The 21609-nt window shown below is 49.7% G+C and overlaps 1 protein-coding gene across 1 annotated transcript; it reads right to left on the bottom strand.

Annotated features, from left to right (window-relative positions):
• Window positions 1–423: 423 nt before the first annotated feature.
• LOC148135703 (vesicle-associated membrane protein 8-like) lies at window positions 424–21298 on the bottom strand. The gene is made up of 3 exons (XM_087984222.1): window positions 21099–21298; window positions 8937–9089; window positions 424–792 (listed from the first exon to the last, which is right to left on the bottom strand). The coding sequence occupies exons 1-3, from the start codon at window positions 21111–21113 to the stop codon at window positions 649–651; spliced, it is 312 nt and encodes a 103-aa protein (XP_087840348.1). The 5' UTR covers window positions 21114–21298; the 3' UTR covers window positions 424–648.
• Window positions 21299–21609: the final 311 nt, after the last annotated feature.

The raw sequence follows: 21609 nt of genomic DNA, 5'->3' as shown, positions 1-21609 counted from the left end.
TTTGATGGGGGGACAGTGTAGAGAGAGCTTTACTCTGTATCTAACCCCGTGCTGTCCCTGTTCTGGGGAGTGTTTGATGGGGGCACAGTGTAGAGGGAGCTTTACTCTGTATCTAACCCCGTGCTGTCCCTGTCCTGGGCGTGTTTGATGGGGGGACAGTGTAGAGGGAGCTTTACTCTGTATCTAACCCCGTGCTGTCCCTGTCCTGGGGGTGTTTGATGGGGGACAGTGTAGAGAGAGCTTTACTCTGTATCTAACCCTGTGCTGTCCCTGTCCTGGGAGTGTTTGATGGGGGGACAGTGTAGAGGGAGCTTTACTCCGTGCAGAATCTATACGCCCGCAGACCTGGGAAATGCCAAGTTGTCTGCTCAGCGGGTCGGACCAAATCTGGCCCGCACGAGAACAAACTTAGCAGGGAGTGGATTTTCCACGTCCTTCCTGTATTTTATTGAGTGAACATTTACACCAGTAAGTTTTTACACGGGAATTTGCACGTTGTGTGCAGCGAAGGGGGATTGTCGGGGAAATATACAGCACAAAATCAACAGTGAATCAAAAAGGGGGGGGCACCTCCATGACGTTACCGACCATCGGGAAAACTCTTGGTCCGCAACACAAATAAGGTTCGGCTGAGGGGACCGGCCGTGGTTAGGTTGGAATGACGCCCGTTGCAAAGAGGATGATCAGCGTTAGGATAATGACCACGATGACGACAAGAATGATTATCATCTTCGTGTTCTTCCACCAGTACTTCCTCGCCACTTTCTGCGATGTGGTCTTGAAATGTTCCGACTGCAAGAGGACGTGGAAGCAATCAGCACCAGTCGATCCGCCGCGAGGCTGTTCAGCCCTTTCGGGTCCGTGCTAGCCGTCCCCTTAACTTCTGCTCCTGAGATCTGTGGGCTAGCATTCCACCTCCCGCCCCCGCCATCCCCTCCAAATTGTCAAAACATGCCTTTTTCCTGACTAACCTGACATGGGAACACCACCACCATAGCAAGTTCCCCTCCGAGCCCCTCACCTCACCATCCCGACTCGTCGGCCGTTCCCTCAGTGCCGCTGGGTCAGAATCCTAGGACTCCCTCCCTAACGGCACTCTGTTGCGGGAGGGGGGCGGGGGGGTCCCCCTGCACTAAACAAACCCTCTCAGAGAGTCTTCAGGTACAGGAGCCATTATGAGGTCAGGGGAGATGGTACCAAGAACTGAATTATGGCAATTTCTAAGTCTCCAGGAAAGATGGGGCTCATATAAGGATCAGAAGTAATGAAATAAATGATAAGACAAACTGCAATGAAAGTTAGGTAAGATATAACAAAAGAGAGTTAAGGGATTGAAAATGATTTTCAGTAGAGTGCAAACTGGAGGGTTTAATTAAAATAAAACTGGTTTAAATGAGAAAGCACACTGTTTGCTCGGTTTACTGGCTCCTTACCTGAGGAAGGACGTTCTGGCGATGGAGGGAGGGCAACAAAGGGTATCCCAGACGGATTCCTGGTTCTGACGGATGGAGAGAGACCGGATCGGGTTCGGATTATATTCACCGGGAGTTCAAAACAATTAAGGGGCAGTGGAAGTCTTATAGAAACCTATCAAATTCTAACAGGGACGAGACAGGGTAAAGGATGTGGAGAAAGTGAGGAGTGTGGATGCTGGAGATCAGAATCAAGTCTGGGGGTGTGGGAAAAGCACAGCAGGTCAGGCAGTATCGGAGGAGCGGGAGAATCGACATTTGGGGCAAAAGCTCTTCATCAGCAATGGGGGGAATTGGCTGTGCTAAATTACCCACAGAGATGTGCAGGTTAGGGTGGATTGGCCATGCTAAATTGACCACAGTGCTCAGGGATGTGCAGGTTAGGGTGGTTTGGCCGTGCTAAATTGACCACAGTGCTCAGGTTAGGGTGGATTGGCTCACACAGCACCCGGCTTACACAGCACCCTGCTCACATAGCACCCTGCTCACAGAGATGTGCAGGTTAGGGTGGATTGGCCATGCTAAATTACCCACAGTGCCCAGGGATGTGCAGGTTAGGGTGGATTGGCCATGCTAAATTACCCATAGTGTTCAGGGATGTGCAGGTTAGGGTGGATTGGCCATGCTAAATTACCCACAGTGCCCAGGGATGTGCAGGTTAGGGTGGATTGGCCATGCAAAATTGACCACAGTGCTCAGGGATGTGCAGGTTAGGGTGGATTGTCCATGCTAAATTACCCATAGTGCTCAGGGATGTGCAGGTTAGGGTGGATTGGCCGTGCTAAATTACCCACAGTGTTCAGGAATGTGCAAGTTAGAGTGGATTGGCTACGCTAAATTGACAATAGTGTTCAGGGATCTGCAGGTTAGGGTGGATTGGCCATGCTAAATTACCCACAGTGCTCAGGGATGTGCAGGTTAGGGTGGATTGGCCATGCTAAATTGCCCATAGTGTTCAGGGATGTGCAGGTTAGGGTGGATTGGCTGTGCTAAATTGCCCACAGTGCCCAGTGATATGCAGGTTCGGGTGGATTGGCCGTGCTAAATTGCCCATAGTGCTCAGGGATGTGCAGGTTAGGGTGGATTGGCTGTGCTAAATTGCCCACAGTGCCCAGGGATGTGCAGGTTAGGGTGAATTGGTCATGCTAAATTACCCACAGTGCCCAGGGATATGCAGGTTAGGGTGGGTTGTCTGTGCTAAATTACAAAGGGGTAAAAACAATGACTGCAGATGCTGGAAACCAGATTCTGGATTAGTGGTGCTGGAAGAGCACAGCAGTTCAGGCAGCATCCAAGGAACTTCGAAATCGACGTTTTGGGCAAAAGCTCTTCATCAGGAATAAAGGCAGTGAGCCTGGAGCGTGGAGAGATAAGCTGGAGGAGGGTAGGGGTGGGGAGAGAGTAGCATAGAGTACAATAGGTAGGGGAGGAGATGAAGGTGATAGGTCAGGGAGGAGAGGGTGGAATGGATAGGTGGAAAAGGAGATAGGCAGGGAGGACAAGTGCGGACAAGTCATGGGGACAGTGCTGAGCTGGAAGTTTAGAACTTGCAGGTGGGGGAAGGGGAAATGAGGAAGCTGTTGAAGTCCACATTGATGCCCTGGGGTTGAAATGTTCCGAGGCGGAAGATGAGGCGCTCTTCCTCCAGGCGTCTGGTGGTGAGGGAGCGGCGGTGAAGGAGGCCCAGGACCTCCATGTCCTCGGCAGAGTGGGAGGAGGAGTTAAAATATTGGGCCACGGGGCAGAGTGGTTGATTGGTGCAGGTGTCCCGGAGATGTTCCCTAAAGCGCTCTGCTAGGAGGTGCCCAGTCCCCACCAATTTAGAGGAGACTGCATCGGGAGCAACGGATACAATAAATGATATTAGTGGATGTGCAAGTAAAACTTTGATGGGTGTGGAAGCTCCTTTAGGGCCTTGGATAGAGGTGAGGGAGGAGGTGTGGGTGCAGGTTTTACAGTTCCTGCGGTGGCAGGGGAAAGTGCCCGGATGGGAGGGTGGGTTGTAGGGGGGCGTGGCCATGACCAGGTAGTTACGGAGGGAACGGTCTTTGTGGAAGGTGGAAAGGGGTGGGGAGGGAAATATATCCCTGGTGGTGGGATCTGTTTGGAGGTGGCGGAAATGTCGGCGGATGATTTGGTTTATGTGAAGGTTGGTAGGGTGGAAGGTGAGCACCAGGGGGGTTCTGTCCTTGTTACGGTTGGAGGGGTGGGGTCTGAAGGCGGAGGTGCGGGATATGGACAAGATGCGTTTGAGGACATCTTTAACCACGTGGGAAGGGAAATTGCGGTCTCTAAAGAAGGAGGCCATCTGGTGTGTTCTGTGGTGGAACTATTCCTCCTGGGAGCAGATATGGCAGAGGCGGAGGAATTGGGAATACGGGATGGCATTTTTGCAAGAGGTAGGGTGTGAAGAGGTGTAATCCAGGTATCTGTGGGAGTCGGTGGGTTTGTAAAAAATGTCAGTGTCAAGTTGGTCATCATTAATGGAGATGGAGAGGTCCAGGAAGGGGAGGGCGGTGTCAGAGATGGTCCAGGTAAATTTAAGGTCAGGGTGGAATGTGTTGGTGAAGTTGATGAATTGCTCAACCTCCTCGCGGGAGCACGAGGTGGCACCAATGCAGTTGTCAATGTAGCGGAGGAAGAGGTGGGGAGTGGTGCCGGTGTAATTACGGAAGATCAACTGCTCTACATAGCCAACAAAGAGACAGGCATAGCTGGGGCCCATACGTGTGCCCATGGCTACCCCTTTGGTCTGGAGGAAGTGGGAGGATTTAAAGGAGAAATTGTTAAGGGTGAGGACCAGTTCGGCCAAACGAATGAGAGTGTCGGTGGAAGGGTACTGTTGGGAACGTCTGGAGAGGAAAAAACGGAGGGCTTGGAGGCCCTGGTCGTGGCGGATGGAGGTGTAGAGGGATTGGATATCCATGGTGAAGATGAGGCGTTGGGTGCCGGGGAAACGGAAGTCTTGGAGGAGGTGGAGGGCGTGGGTGGTGTCTCGAACGTATGTGGGGAGTTCCTGGACTAGGGGGGACTAGGTGCTAAATTACCCACAGTGCCCAGGGATGTGCAGGTTAGGGTGAATTGGCCATGCTAAATTACCCACAGTGCCCAGGGATGTGCAGGTTAGGGTGGATTGGTCATGTTAAATTGCCCACAGTGCCCAGTGATGTGCAGGTTAGGGTGAACTGGCTGTGCTAAATTACCCGAGGGATGTGCAGATTAGGATGGATTGGCTGTGCTGTATTCCTGATGAAGGGCCTTTGCCCAAAATGTTAATTTTCCTGCCCCTCGGATGCTGCCTGACCTGCTATGCTTTTCCAGCACCACTCTCATCTCGACTCTGGTTTCCAGTATCTGCAGTCCTTGTTTTTACCCTGTGCTAAATGAGCCACCGTGCCCGGGGATGTGCAGGTTGGGGTGGATTAGCCGTGCTAAATTACCCAAAGTGCCCAGGGATATGCAGGTTAGGGAAGATTGGCCATGCTAAATTACCTAGGAGAAAGTGAGGAATGCAGATGCTGGAGATCAGAGTCGAGAATGTGGTGCTGGAAAAGCGCAGCGGGTCAGGCAGCATCTGAGGTGCAGGAGAGTCGACGTTTCGGGCAAAAGCCCTTCATCCGGAATGTTCCCTGGGGGTGGGGAGTCCAGAACTGGGGGGGGGGGGGGGGCGTTACAGTCCAAGGAGACAGGGTAGGACTGAGATGAGGAGAAGGAGTTGGATATAAAGTGGGGGAACAGGGATGATCAGCCCATGATCAGATTGATAGCAGAACAGGCCCAAAGGGCTGAATGGCCAACTCCAGCTCCAATTTTCAACGTTTCTTTCGAAAGACAACCTCTGCCCTTTCTACACAGGCTTACTAAGCTTTCTGAACACCTCACTTCCCCTTTCTCACTAACCCTGAGAGTGAGAAGTGGGCCGAGATGTAGCGGAGTTGACCATCAGATATTTCTTGATGATGTGTTACATATAACGCTAAGACACATAGGGCTTTGTTTAATGAAGTACCCAGAGCACTTATAAAGGGAAACTGCTCAGAGGCTGCTTGTTACCTAGGAAGTAGCCATGTTGAATGCTGCATTCTGGGGACAAACCTGGTATTGAGAAACGTATTCCCGCCTAATTTTGTACTTGCAATGTTATTGCCATTCCTGGTGGAGTCCCGAAGTGGTACATTGTGTAAACACAGAGTTTAGACAAATATACAGCAAGGGCAAAGTAGATGGGGAATTTCAGTTGTTACCCAGAATTTCTTGAGGGTGTCTGGGACGGATGTTTGGAAAAACCTTTATGATATCTGATAAGAAAATTAGTGGTAAAGCGCGATGTGGGTCTCTGAAATTGCGGTGATAATGTCAATGGAAATAAGGATTTATCAATATATCTAGGCAACAGATTTCGACAGCTGCTCAAGAGACCAGAACTCGACTCCGTTTCGAGTACGGGTCTTGCTTCAGCGTCTTCAATCTCAGGGAACAATTGAGTCAACCGACTGTCATACGGCCCCCCCCCCCAGCAGCAGGTGGCGATGGTGAGAAAGGGGCAAAGACAGAGTGCCAAGTCCAGGGCGAGCTGGTAGACAGACAGGGATTTACTCCTCGAACATAACCCACGTGGTCAAATGGTTGTAAACAGTTCCTTGCTATCCTTAACCTTCCTTCCTTCCTTGTGTGAAATGACCAGATGCTAGTGGAATAAAGCATCCTGCTACAGGATCATTGGGCTGTACGTGAGTTCAGATCTCACTGTACCTCGTCCGAGTGAAGTATACCCTTCCTCAAACATGAAGGTCACACCGCTAATGTCCAAAATATCCCAGAGTTACACTGTGTTGATCTACCAGGGACACAACGTGACCTTTGAATGGGGAAGGTTGTGAGGGAGGGTCAGTACTTAACCGTCTTCTTTCCTGAGCATGGTTCCAAGGGCTCAGAGGATTGTAACCGTTCTTTGTAAAGCTGAAGACAATGGTCGCGAACAAGTAAATAGAAAGCAGCAGGATTAGGCCACTCAGCCTCCCTCAAGACTAACCCCGCCATTAGCAGCGCTCAGGCCTCATCGTAGGCCTTAACTCCACTTTTTACGCCCGCTCCCTCATATCCCTCAGTTTCCCCGAGGGACCAAACAGTCTCAGCTTTAAATCGGTTCAACAATGGCGTGTCCGCCGGCCTCCGGGACAGGGATGTCCAAAGACTCACTGCTCTGTCAAATGAAAGAATCGCTCCTCAGCTCAATCCAAAATGGCCGCCCTTTCATCTTTGGACTGCCCCCCCTCGCCCGACTCCTCCCACATTCCAGGCGAACTCGTAGTCTCCCACCCTTCCGAGGTTTCTCAAGATTCCCGTTCTTCTGAATGCCAAAAGACGCAGACCCAGTTCGCTCGGTCGCGGGATATCCTTGGGGACGCATCTTCGCTGTGTCACCTCCCGAGTTAAGCATATCCCTCCCGTAACTACTGATTACTGAGCGTGTCAACCTGGGGTATTTTGTACAGTTCTGGTTTGACCTTTAAATGTAAGGAAGGGTATACTTCACTCGGACGAGTGACCATGTAGTGTGACATGACACCTGAACACATTTTGGGAAAGCAAATCAGAGCAAGACTTTTACGCTTAACAACTGGGGAGTGTTGCTCAACAAAAAGACCTTGGAGTGCAGGTTCATAGCTCCTTGAAAGTGGAGTCGCAGGTAGATAGGATAGTGAAGGCAGCGTATTGGTCAGAGTATTGAGTACAGGAGTTGGGAGGTCATGTTGTGGCTGGACAGGACATTGGTTAGGCCACCGTTGGAATAGAGCGTGCAATTCTGGTCTCCTTCCTATCGGAAAGATGTTGTGAAACTTGAAAGGGTTCAGAAAAGATTGACAAGGATGTTGCCAGGGTTGGAGGATCTGAGCTACAGGGAGAGGCTGAACAGGCTGGGGCTGTTTTCCCCGGAGCATCGGAGGCTGAGGGGTGACCTTATAGAGGTTTACAAAATCATGAGGGGGCATGGATAGGGTAAATAAACAAAGTTAAAAATCACACCACACCAGGTTAGAGTCCAACAGGTTTAATTGGAAGCACTAGCTTTCAGAGCGATGCTCCTTCATCAGGTGATAGGACTATAACCTGGTGGTGTGTGATTTTTAACTTTGTACACCCCAGTCCAACACCGGCATCTCTAAATCGTAAATAAACAAGGTCTTTTCCCTGGGGTGGGGGAGTCCAGAACTAGAAGGGCATAGGTTCAGGGTGAGAGACGAAAGATATAAAAGGGACCTGAGGGGCAACGTTTTCACGCAGAGGGTGGTACGTGTATGGAATGAGCTGCCAGAGGACGTGGTGGAGGCTGCAACATTTAAAAGGCAACTGGATGGGTATAGGAAGGGTTGAGAGGGCTTTGGGGCAAGTGCCGGCAAACGGGACTAGATTAAGTCTGGTCGGCATGGACGGATTGGACTGAGGGGTGTGTTTCCGTGCTGTACATCTCTATGACTCTATGAAACGTCCAGCCCATAGATTGTGAAGCAGTGTGCTTTATTCCACCGGCACTTGGTCATTTTGGAAGATCAAGTACAGGTGGGAATTAGACAGTGAATGGCAGAATCCTTCGGAGTATTGATACGACGAGGAATCTGGGTGTGCAGGTCCACAGTGGAGGTAGATAAGGTAGTGAAGCAGGCTTAAGGTATGTTTGCCTTCATCAGAAGGGGCATTCAGTATGAGGAGAGACAAATTATGCTGCAGTTTTATAGAACTTTAGTTAGGCCACATTTGGAATATTGCGGACAGTGCTGGTCACCATGCTACCAGAAGGAAGTGGATGCTTTGGAGAGGGTACAGAGAAGGTTTACCGGGACGTTGCCTGGAATGGGGGAATTTTAGCGATGAAGAAAAATCAGACAGACCGTGTTTGTTTTCACCAGAAGTTGAAGGGCGACCTGACAGGAGATTGTGAATGGCATGGAGAGAGTGGAAAGTATGAGTGGGCAGAGGGGTCAGCTACCAGGGGACACAGAGTCAAGGTGGGGGGAGCGGTGGAGGTGAGTGTAAAAGCGATGTACCAGGCAAGTTTACCTGCCAGAGGAGGTTGTAGAAGCAGGAACAGCAGCACTCGTGAAGTACCTGGACGTATAGGAAGGGAATAGAGGGATATGGATCCTGTAAGTGAAGGCAGTTTTAATATGGAAGGGCAAAATGTGCTGGCGCAGGCTTGGAGGGCCGAAGGGCCTGTCCCTGTGCTGTATTCTTCTGGTCATTACAAACAGGAAAATGAAGGCTAAATGAGGAATTATTTACATTATGGATAACGATTGACCATATGGGTTATGTTTGACAAGGACTGGACTCCCTTCCTGGACAAAAGACACTCTGCCCCTTGCTCCTTTCTCACCAGCGCCACCTGTGGCTGGAGGTCGCAGTCCTGTGGGTTCACCCGATCGTTCTCCTCAGCCCAACCCGGCTTGACGGTCGCCACCTTACGCTGGCTTGGAGGTCCTCGGTCTTGTTCATGAGATCGTCCAGCTTCTCGCCGCGGGCCAGGATCCTGTCGACATTCTCCGACATGATGGTCTTGACACCTTCCACATCACTCTGGAGGCTCCTGACGCGATCCTGCGCCACCCGGCCTTCCTCCTAACAAAATAGCACACAAACAGTCAATGGGGGGAGAGTCATGGGAGAGGGGGACAATAAATCGTCAAGCAAATGGAAGACAATTTCCAAAGCAGTTAATCTGCTGTCAAACCGCAGTTTCAATCAAGCCTCCGGCCTGTGAACAGTAGGACTAATAAATTAAACTGTATTTTATTTCAACGCAAGGGGCCTAACAGGGAAGGCAGATGAACTCAGGGCACGGTTAGGAACATGGGACTGGGATATCATAGCAATTACAGAAACATGGCTCAGGGATGGGCAGGACTGGCAGCTTAATGTTCCAGGATACAAATGCTACAGGAAGGATAGAAAGGGAGGCAAGAGAGGAGGGGAATTGGTATTTTTGATAAGGGATAGCATTTCGGCTGTGCTGAGGGAGGATATTCCCGGAAATACATCCAGGGAAGTTATTTGGGTGGAACTGAGAAATAAGAAAGGGATGATCACCTTATTGGGATTGTATTATAGACCCCCCCAATAGTCAGAGGGAAATTGAGAAACAAACTTGTAAGGAGATCTCAGCTATCTGTAAGAATAATAGGGTGGTCATGGTAGGGGATTTTAACTTTCCAAATGTCGAATGGGACTGCCATAGCGTTAAAGGTTTAGATAGAGAGGAATTTGTTAAGAGGAATTTGTACAAGAAAATTTTCTGATTCAGTATGTGGACGTACCTACTAGAGAAGGTGCAAAACTTAACCTACTCTTGGGAAATAAGGCAGGGCAGGTGACTGAGGTGTCAGTGGGGGAGCACTTTGGGGCCAGTGACTGTAATTCTATTCGTTTTAAAATAGTGATGGAAAAGGATAGACCTGATCTAAAAGTTGAAGTTCTAAATTGGAGAAAGGCCAATTTTGACGGTATTAGGCAAGAACTTTTGAAAGCTGATCGGAGGCAGACCTTCGCAGGTAAAGGGACGGCTGGAAAATGGGAAGCCTTCAGAAATGATTTAATGAGAATCCAGAGAAAGTATATTCCTGTCAGGGTGAAAGGGAAGGCTGGTAGGTATAGGGAATGCTGGATGACTAAAGAAATTGAGGCTTTGGTGAAGAAAAAGAAGGAAGCATATGTCAGGTATAGACAGGATAGATCGAGTAATCCTTAGAAGAGTATAAAGGCAGTAGGGGTGTACTTAAGAGGGAAATCAGGAGGGCAAAACGGGGACATGAGATAGCTTTGGCAAATAGAATTAAGGAGAATCCAAAGGGTTTGTACAAATATATTCAGGACAAAAGGGTAACTAAGGAGAGAATAGGGCCCCTCAAAGATCAGCAAGGTGGCTTTTGTGTGGAGCCAGAGAAAATTGGGGAGATACTAAATGAATATTTTGCATCAGTATTTACTGTAGAAAAGGATATGGAAGATGTAGACTGTAGGGAAATAGATGGTGACATTTTTCAAAATGTCCAGATTACAGAGGAGGAAGTGTTGGATGTCTTGAAACGGTTAAAAGTGGATAAATCCCCAGCACCTGATCAGGTGTACCCGAGAACTCTGTGGGAAGCTAGAGACGTGATTGCTGGGCCTCTTGCTCAGATATTTGTATCATCGATAATCACAGGTGAGGTGCCGGAAGACTGGAGGTTGGCAAACGTGGTGCCACTGTTTAAGAAGGGCGGTAAAGACAAGCCAGGGAACTATAGACTGATGAGCCTGACCTCGGTGGTGGGCAAGTTGTTGGAGGGAATCCTGAGGGACAGGATGTACATGTATTTGGAAAGGCAAGGTTTGATTCAGGATAGTCAACATGGCTTTGTGTGTGGAAAATCATGTCTCATAAACTTGATTGAGTTTTTTGAAGAAGTAACAAAGAGGATTGATGAGGGCAGAGTGGTAGATGTGATGTATATGGACTTCAGTAAGGCGTTCGACAAGGTTCCCCATGGGAGATTGATTAGCAAGGTTAGATCTCATGGAATACGGGGAAAACTAGCCATTTGGATACAGAATTGGCTCAAAGGGAGAAGACAGAGGGTGATGGTGGAGGGTTGTATTTCAGACTTGGAGGCCTGTGACCAGTGGAGTGCCACAAGGATCAGTACTGGGCCCTCTACTTTTCATCATTTACATAAATGATTTGGATGCGAGCATAAGAGGTACAGTTAGTAAGTTTGCAGATGACACCAAAATCGGAGGTGTAGTAGACAGCGAAGAGGGTTACCTCAGATTACAACAGGATCTTGACCAGATGGGCCAATGGGCTGAGAAGTGGCAGATGGAGTTTAATTCAGATAAATGCAAGGTGCTGCATTTTGGGAAAACAAATCTTACCAGGACTTATACACTTAATGGTAAGGTCCTAGGGAGTGTTGCTGAACAAAGAGACCTTGGAGTGCAGGTTCATAGCTCCTTGAAAGTAGAGTCACAGGTAGATAGGATAGTGAAGAAGGCGTTTGGTATGCTTTCCTTTATTGGTCAGAGTATTGAGTACAGGAGTTGGGAGGTCATGTTGTGGCTGTACAGGACATTGGTTAGGCCACTGTTGGAATATTGCGTATAATTCTGGTCTCCCTCCTATCAGAAAGATGTTGTGAAACTTGAAAGGGTTCAGAACATATTTACAAGGATGTTGCCATGATTGGAGGATTTGAGCTACAGGGAGAGGCTAAAGAGGCTGGGGCTGTTTTCCCTGGAGCATCGGAGGCTAAGGGGTGACCTTACAGAAGTTTACAAAATTATGAGGGGCATAGATAGGATAAATAGACAAAGTCTTTTCCCTGGGGTGGGGGAGTCCAGAACTAGAAGGCATAGGTTTAAGGTGAGAGGGGAAAGATATAAAAGAGACCTAAGGGGCAACTTTTTCACACAGAGGGTGGTACATGTATGGAATGAGCTGCCAGAGGAAGTGGTGGAGGCTGGTACAATTGCAACATTTAAAAGGCATTTGGATGGGTATGTGAATAGGAAGGGTTTGGAGGGATATGGGACGGATGCTGGCAGGTGGGACTAGATTGGGTTGGGATATCTGGTCGGCATGGACGGGTTGGACCGAAGGGTCTGTTTCCGTGCTGTATATCTCTATGACTCTATAACAGCCGTCCTCCAACTTCCGCCCAGCAACAACTCTGAATCTTTCGTGTGCTGTGAAAGCGCCACAGGTTAGGAATGTGGTTCTGTCAGAAGAAAATATTCACCCTCCCCTCTGCCTTGCCAACTTCCCAGTCAGAAAGGGCAGAAACTGGAACAAGAGCTTGCATTCGCATAGTTTCTTGAGCATGGGGAATTTCCCAAGGGAAAGAGGAACACTCGACGTGTTTCCCTCTGGGTTCGATTGTGTCGGTCTGATAACTGATCCACGCTCACCGCACTCGACTCGTTACACCTGGGCGTTGACCCAGAAGGAAATGAAGAGGCTGGGAGGTGGTAAGCTGGAAGCATGGGAGTCGTCACTTTGACCCAGAACTCTATAAATAACATTTCTGCATATTTGGAAATGGCATCATCTTCTGCGTTTCTCCAGGCAAAATCAAAGCAAGACAAAATAAAAAGGACTGAGGAACAACCAAAGCAGAGGTTTTTTTTTTCAGATTTGATTACTTACAGTGTGGAAACAGGCCCTTCAGCCCAACAAGCCCACACTGACCCTCTGAAGAGCAACCCACCCAGACCCAATCCCCTACATTTACCCTTTCACCTAACACGACGGGCAATTCAGCCCATGGCCAATTCACCCGAACCTGCACATATTTTGGACTGCGGGAGGAAACGGGAGCACCCGGAGGAAACCCACGCAGACACGGGGAGAATGTGCAAACTCCACACAGACAGTTGCCTGAGGCGGGAATTGAACCCGCGTCTCTGGCGCTGTGAGGCAGCAGTGCTAACCACTGAGTCACCGTGCTGCCCATATTGTGCTAGTCAAATCTGAAATAGGGGCAGCCAATGCCGTCTGTGAATCCTCATGTTGTTGGTTGGGGGGGGGGGGGGGGGGGGGTGCCACTTTCCACACAGCGAGGTCCCACGAATGGCAACAAGACAAACTACTCTGGCGTTTTCTTTCAAGGTGTGAGAGGGGGGGGGGGGCTTTGTTGGCCGAGACACAGAGAGAGAGAGAGGAAGGGCAGAACCCCCCCTACCCTCCCTTACCACCTCCGAATAGCCCGAATACTTTCCACCCACAGAATAATACAGCAGTTTAAAGCAGATGATAGGCCATCCTCTGCCCTGAGCACCAGAGGTTAGCCAAAGATGGAGAACTGGTTTGGCAGGATGGTTGGTTTCTGTTTATTCCCGGTGATATTACCTCACTGATGTTCAAAGATTACCGTAAGATTTCAACCTTTCCGCTTGCTTCCTTTATAGAGTCATAGAGATGTACAGCACAGAAAGAGACCCTTCGGCCCAACTCGTCCATGCCAACCAAATATCCCCACCCAATCTAGTCCCATTTGCCAGCTCCCTCCAAACCCTTCCTATTCATGTACCCATCCAGATGCCTTTTAAATGCTGTCATTGTACCAGCCTCCACCACTTCCTCTGGCAGCTCTTTCCATACACGTACCACCCTCTGCGTGACAAAGTTGCCCCTTAGGTCTCTTTTATAGCTTTCCTCTCTCACCCTAAACCAGTAGTTCTGGACTCCCCCACCCCAGGGGGAAAAGACCGTGTCTATTTACACTATCCATGCCCCCTCATGATTTTATAAACCTCTATAAGGTCACCCCTCAGCCTCCGATGCTCCAGGGAAAACAACCCCAGCCTGTTCAGCCTCTCCCTGTAGCTCAAACCCTCCAACATCCTTGTAAATTTTTTCTGAACCCTTTCAAGTTTCACACCATCTTTCCGATAGGAAGGAGACCAGAATTGCACACAATATTCCAACAGTGGCCTAACCCATGTCCTGTACAGCCGCAACATGACCTCCCAACTCCTGTACTCAATACTCTGACCAATAAAGGAAAGCATACCAAACGCCTTCTTCACTAGGTAAAAGCAATGACTGCAGATGCTGGAAACCAGATTCTGGATTAGTGGTGCTGGAAGAGCACAGCAATTCAGGCAGCATCCGAGGACAGGCAAAATCGACGTTTCGGGCAAAAGCCCTTCGCCTTCTTCACTATCCTATCTACCTGCGACTCCACTTTCAAGGAGCTATGAACCTGCCCTCCAAGGTCCCTTTGTGGATTTCTTTCTGAAACAGAGTTGCACACAGTCTTCTAAGTGCTCAATATAGTTTGACATAACTTTACCTTTCAACTCTAGCCCGCTACAGGTATCACTGCTCACTTTGTAGAGACAAAACAATTGCAGAAGCTGGAGACCAGAATACACAGGAGGGAGCCTGGAAGAACACAGCAAGTCCAGGCTGCATCAGGAGGTGGAGACGTCTTGGGTGTAACCCTTCTTCTGGGGTCAGTGTATGGGGGAGCTGCAGATAAAGGGGGAGGCAGGGGCACAGCGATGAAGTGGGGAGTAGGTGGAGACAGATAGAGAGTACGACCTGGTTGGTCAATGGGAGGAATGAATCCCGATTGGTGGCAGGGAGCGGTGGAAGGGAGGGGGAGGGGCTGGGAAGGGAGTTGGGGGATGGGGAGGAGGGAGGTGATTTGAAACTGGAGAGCTCAATGTTGAGTCCTCCCGGGCCGTTGGCCGCCCAGGCCGAAGATGAGGTGTTGTTCCTCCAATTTGCGCCGTGGTTCACTGTGGCAATGGAGGAGGCCAAGAATGGTCATGTCGGAAAGGGGATGGAAAGGGGAATTGAAATGGGCGGGGACTGGGAGGATGGTAATGTCGGAAAGGAGAATTGAAACGGACCCGGCTGAGATGCCCGGTGAACTGTTCCCTACGCATACGTTCGGTCACCCCCGATGTAGAGAAGACCAGACCTGATGCAGTAAACTAGGTTGGAGGAGAGGCAGGTGAACCGCTGTCTCAACTGGAAGGACCGTTTGGGACGCTTTGTACTTTTTACAGCCCTTATATCAGATTAGATTCCCTACAGCGTGGAAATAGGCCCTTCGGCTCAACCAGTCCACACCGACCCTCCGAAGAGTAACCCACCCAGACCCATTATCCCTCTGACTAATGCACCCAACACTCTGGGTAATTTAGCGTGGCCAATCCACCCTAACCTGCACATCCCTGAACACTATGGGTAATTTAGCATGGCCAATCCACCCTAACCTGCACATCCCTGAACACTATGGGTAATTTAGCGTGGCCAATCCACCCTAACCTGCACATCCCTGAGCACTATGGGTAATTTAGCACGGCCAATCCACCCTAACCTGCACATCCCTGGGCACTATGGGTAATTTAGCACGGCCAATCCACCCTAACCTGCACATCCCTGGGCACTATGGGTAATTTAGCATGGCCAATCCACCCTAACCTGCACATCCCTGAGCACTATGGGTAATTTAGCATGGCCAATGCACCCTAACCTGCACATCCCTGAGCACTATGGGTAATTTAGCATGGTCAATCCACCCCTGCACATCCCTGAGCACTATGGGTAATTTAGCATGGCCAATCCACCCTAACCTGCACATCCCTGAGCACTATGGGTAATTTAGCATGGCCAATCCACCCTAACCTGCACATCCCTGGGCACCAAGGGTAATTTAGCACGGCCAATCCACCCTGACCTGTACATCTTTGGACTGTGGGAGGAAACCAGAACACACTGAGGAAACCCACGCAAACTGCACACAGACAGTCACCCGAGGCTGGAATCGAACCTGGGACCCTGGTGCTGTGAGGCAGTGGTGCTAACCACTGAGCCACCGTGCCGCCCATCACTAGTTTTCCTGATTTCTTTAGCTGCTCTCTCAGCTCTGATTTCATTCCCCCACTCAAATCTTATTCCCAAGCAGATTTACATCCCAATTCTGTCCTGGGGTTCAATTCCCCATTTGTTTTGCGTCAAAACATGATTTGTGCGCCCGGTCTGAGGATCTGTTAGTCCTCAGTGCCGTCTGTCACCCCTCGGTTTGCAAATTTCCAGTTTAGGGATCTGATTCCAAAGCCTAAACCCTCCATGCAAGTTGTGAACGATCTGTGGGAGATTGTGGCTTTCACTGGGCACCATCGATTCAGAGACGCGGACTCATGATTTTGGGGGAGCTTTGTGGATTTACGTCTCAGCCTGGCTGCCTGTAGAATTTAAAAGCCAATTCATAAATCTGACATGGAAAGTCAACGTCAGTCACGGTGCCCATGAGAACCGCAATTGTCACAAAAAACCCGTCTGACTTACCTATGTCAGAGAGAGTCACACTGCACGGAAACAGACCCTTCTCTCCAACCAGACCCTTATCCCAAACTAAACTAGTCCCACTTGCCTGCTCCTGGCCCACATCCCTCCTAACCTTTCCTATCCATGGACGTATCCAAGTTTTAAACGTTGTAACTGTACCTGCATCCACCACTTCCTCTAAATGTTCATTCCACACGTGAACCACCCTCTGTGTCAAAGAAATTTGCCCCTCATCTCTTTTTTAAATCTCCCTCCTCTCACCTTAAAAACGTGCTCCCCAGCCTTGAAATCCCCCATCCTAGGGGGAAATGGATCTCCCGTTAATCCTATCTATACCCCTCATGATTTTACAAACCTCCATAAAACCTTCTACGCTCCAGTGAAAAAATTCCCAGCCTCTCTTTATAACTCAAGCCTTCTATACCTGGCAACACGAAGGTAACTCTCTTCTGAAGCTTAATAATATCCTTCCTATAATCGGGCGACCAGAACTGGACACAGTATTCCAGACGAGGCCTCACCAATGTCCTGTACAACCCCAATCTGACGTCCCGACTCCTGTACTCAAAGAACTGAGCCAATGAAGGCAGGTGTGCCAAGCACCTTCCTAACCCTGTCTACCTGTGACAGAAACTTCAAAGCATGATGTACCTGAACCCACAATGCTACCCGACACCCTAGCGTTAATTGTATAAGCCCTAGCCCTATTTTGTTGTACTGAAACACGTTTACCCAGGTTGAATTCCATCTGCCATTTTTCAACCCGGTGACCGAGATCCCGTTGTAACCTTAGAAAGCCTTCTTCGCTGTCCACTATACCTTTCGGATAGGAAACCTGCTGCACAAGTCTGGCACCTGTGCGGCTCCAGACCCACGGCAAACCTGGCAGACTCAAGTGCCCTCTGAAATGGCTGGGCGCGCCAGCCAGTTCAATGATAATTGGGGATGGGCATCCAGTATTAGCCTCACCAATGACGTCCACATGCCAGGAGTGAACACGACAAAAACAACTGGCACCAGGCGCCAGTGATGTAAGTGCGACTGGCCAGTGGCGTGACCGTTCACCACGGGGATCAGGCGATGCCCACTGCAGTCGGCCAGCCTGCCGCCTCTCACTTTCCGGCCCCACTCTTCGACAGGGTGCCACCCAGGATGAGGAGGGTGTGGGTTAGCATGAGTGATTTAGCACGGCCAATCCTCCCGCATCTCTGGATTGTGGGAGGAAACCGGAGCAAGTCCACGGCAGGTATGGGGAGGGGGGATTGGAGGAGAGAGGAGAAGGTGTAAATGTCACACAGACAGCTGCCCGAGGGTGGAACTGAACCCTGGGCACTGTGAGGCAGCAGTGCTAACCTGCTGAGCCACTGTACTGCTGCGTCATGGGTGTACGGTTAAGACAGTGACCTTAGCCGGGTAGAGGAACTGAACCCACAGGAAGAGCCTTCCCACACGGTGTGCAGGATCGAGAAAATAATGCCCATGACTGTGGTGGAGGCAGTGGTTTGCAAATGGGAACTGGCTAATGATCCAAACTAATAACTCTGGTTGGAGGGGTGCACGGGGTTGGAGAGAGTGTGTGTGAGTCTGTACGGGGGAAGGGTGTGTGTGTGTGTGTGTCTCTGTGTGGGAATGTGTGTGTGATTGTGTGTGTGTCTGTGTGCATGTGTGTCTGTGTGAGAGTGTGTGTCTCTATGTGAGAGTGTGTGTCTGTGTCTGTGTGTGCCTCTATGTGAGAGTGTGTGCCTGTGTCTGTTTGTGTGTCTGTGTGCCTGTGTCTCTATGTGAGAGTGTGTGTCTGTGTGTGTGCGTGCGTGTCTGTGTGTGTGCCTCTATGTGAGAGTGTGTGCCTGTGTCTGTGTGTGTGTCTGTGTGCCTGTGTCTCTATGTGAGAGTGTGTGCCTGTGTCTGTGTGTGTGTCTGTGTGCCTGTGTCTCTATGTGAGAGTGTGTGCCTGTGTCTGTGTGTGTGTCTGTGTGCCTGTGTCTCTATGTGAGAGCGTGTGTCTGTGTGTGTGTCTCAATGTGAGAATGTGTGTGTGTATCTCTATGTGAGAGTGTGTGTGTATGTGTGTGTGTGTCTGTCTGTGTGTCTCTATGTGAGAGTGTGTGTGTCTCTATGTGAGAGCGTGTGTCTGTGTGTGTGTCTCTATGTGAGAATGTGTGTGTGTATGTGTGTGTGTCTGTCTGTGTGTCTCTATGTGAGAGTGTGTGTGTATGTGTCTGTCTTTTGTATCTCTATGTGAGAGTGTGTGTGTCTGTCTGTGGGTCTCTATGTGAGAGTGTGTGTGTATGTGTGTGTGTGTCTCTATGTGAGAGTGTGTGTGTGTGTGTCTGTCTGTGTGTCTCTATGTGAGAGTGTGTGTGTCTGTCTGTGTGTCTCTATGTGAGAGTGTGTGTGTATGTGTCTGTGTGTCTCTATGTGAGAGTGTGTGTGTGTGTGTGTCTCTATGTGAGAGTGTGTGTGTATGTGTGTGTGTCTGTATGTGAGAGTGTGTGTGTATGTGTCTGTCTGTGTGTCTGTATGTGAGAGTGTGTGTGTGTCTGTCTGTGTGTCTCTATGTGAGAGTGTGTGTCTATGTGTGCGTGCGTGTGTGTCTCTATGTGAGAGTGTGTATGTGTGTCTGTCTGTGTCTATGTGAGAGTGTGTGTGTATGAGTGTGTGTGTGCTTGTGCCTACCTGTCTCTATGTGAGAGTGTGTGTATGTGTGTGTGTGTGCTTGTACCACCCTTTCTCTATGTGAGCGTGTGTGTGTATGTGTGTGTGTGTCTCTATGTGAGAGTGTGTGTGTATGTGTGTGTCTCTATGTGAGAATGTGCGTGTGTGTCTCTATGTGAGAGTGAAGAAGGGCTAATGCCCGAAACGTCGATTCTCCTGTTCCCTAGATGCTGCCTGACCTGCTGCGCTTTTCCAGCAACACATTTCCATCCTTAATACACACACCCAGGTAAGGTCCGGGGAATCTGGGTTCAAATCCCACCGTGGGTGGATGCCAGAATTTGTGTTGGATTAAAAAATAAATCTGAAGTTAAGAGTCCAATGCTGACCATGAATCCGTCGTTGGGAAAAAAAAACCCATCTGGTTCACTAATGTCTGTTAGGGAAGGATACTGCCATTTTTACCTGGTCTGGGCCTACGCGTGACTCCAGACCCATAGCCATTGACTCTTAACTGCCCTCTGGGCAATAAATGCTGGCCTGAATTTCAAATTTTAAAAAAGCTACCAAAAATCTCTCAAAGTGGGGTAGGGACGAGAGGAAATTTCTCCTCTCAGAATGTTGGGAATATCTCGAACATAGTTTGCACTCACTTTCGAACTGGTGAGGAATGTAACCCCAGCTCCAGCGAGGGGTAAAGTTAAACATAAACTTGAAGTTTCGCGGTAAACATCAGCCGGTTGCAGGAAACGAACCCACTCCACACCTCACCAAGTTGCCATCCGTCCCACCGTGTTAAAGGAAGGATATTATTAAAGCTGGCGAGGGGTCAGAAGAGATTTACCAGGACGTTGCAGGGTACGGGAGGTTCGGGTTATTAAGAGAGGCCGGGGTGTTTTTTTTATCACTGGAGCGTAGGAGGTTGAGAGATGACCTTATAGAGTTTTACAAAATCACGAGGGGCATACATCGAGTTAATGGTCTTTTCCCTCGGATGGGGGAATTTCGAGACACATTTTGAGGTGAGAGGGGAAAGATTTAGAAAAGGCGTGAGGGGCAATTTTTTTTTTTACACCCAGCGGGTGGGTTCGTGTGTGGAGTGAACTTCCTGAGGAAGTGGTGGATGCGGGTCCAGTTGCCGTGTTTCAAAGACGTTCGGATAAGGCCACGATTAGGAAAGGTTTGGAGGGAGAGGGGTCAGGTGGCGGGCAGGCGGGATGAGTTTAGTTTGGGTTTACGGAGCGAAGGGTCTGTCTCCGAGCGGTGTGACGCCGTGACTAATGAGACCAGGATGCGCAGGAAGGCGAAAGCTGAGGTAAAAGGAGGAGGATCCCGGCCGAATGGCAGAGCAGGCTGGATGGGCTGAACGGCCCACCCAACCCCCACCCCTCCATTTCTTAATCCGTCTCCAAAACAGCACTCCGAGGGAGACCAACAGGTAGGTGCGGTGGTACACGCCGAGAGTTGGGATGCTTTCAGGTTAACAAGCATTGGCACTCCAATCTGGTCACTCCTCTCTCTCAACACAGCGAGCATTGTACATCATGGGTAACCTTATCCATCGCGGACGTCACCCTGTCTGTTTTGGGTGTTTGGCCAGGTCATAATGTCGGGGAGAATTGCCTTTGACCCCTGGATTTCAGACACATTTCGTGCCACACAGAGGGAAGCTAAATTCAGAGTTTGAGATCTGCCCACCTCCTGCTGGCTAAATCGGAGTGCTAAGACAAGAGGCCAATTTTCATTTTAATTACTCTCGCACAAAGAAGTGACTTCAACCTACACGAACCGAGGGTGTGACAAGATTCTTTTGTACAGAGAACCAACATTAACAAGCCCACTCTCGGAGAAGTAGGAAACACAGAGCTGACCTAACCAGGAACTTTAATTTTATTCCCCCCCCCCCCCCCCCCCTAACATTTAAGGGGTAAATTAAACCCATTCGCCTGCTAACAGAAGATTCGAGAAACTGTACGAACCAGCTAGCCAGCTGTAGGAGACGCAGGCATTAACTGGCCAGGATCACTGACTTAAATAACCCAAAACAATTGCCCCGGGGCTCCCCCATTCCAGCACAAACTAACTCGAGCAAACTTCTTGGTACGCAGACGAGTTCAAATCCCAGCTCTACTTACAGTGGCTGCTGCCATGATTCCCTCCCTCAGGAATGTCAATCCTTCTTCGGCACCCACTTGCAGGAGGGCTTTGCTGTCCAAGGGAGTCAGGCGAAAAGTTTCCCGGAGCACTTCCTGCTTCTTCAAATGTCATCATTTGCTCGCATGACTTCCTGCTTACTTGTGATTAGCATTCAGAGACCTGCCCTTGTACACTCGCTGCAGTATAGGAATGCGTGTGTGTGTGACTCGTTCACCCTGGTATCCAACCCTCACTCCAACCGGAATGCTTCACATAGCTTACTTTCCCCTCCCCCCCCCCCCTCACCCCGCCCGAGAGGATAGAAAGACAGACGGAAAGAAAATAAGGAAACACGAGCATTCGTCATAGAGATGTACAGCACGGAAACACACCCTTCGGCCCAACCCGTCCATGCTGACCCAGATATCCCAACCCAATCTAGTCCCACCTGCCAGCACCCGGCCTATATCCCTCCAAACCCTTCCTATTCATATGCAAGGGTGTTGCCAG

This window comes from Chiloscyllium plagiosum, unplaced genomic scaffold, assembly GCF_037043375.1.
Source record: "Chiloscyllium plagiosum isolate Xiang-an unplaced genomic scaffold, Cpla_swu_hap1 HiC_scaffold_48, whole genome shotgun sequence".
Lineage (NCBI taxonomy): Eukaryota > Metazoa > Chordata > Chondrichthyes > Orectolobiformes > Hemiscylliidae > Chiloscyllium > Chiloscyllium plagiosum.
Note: the sequence above shows the minus strand (reverse complement) of the source record. Positions and strands in the feature narration are given on the sequence as shown.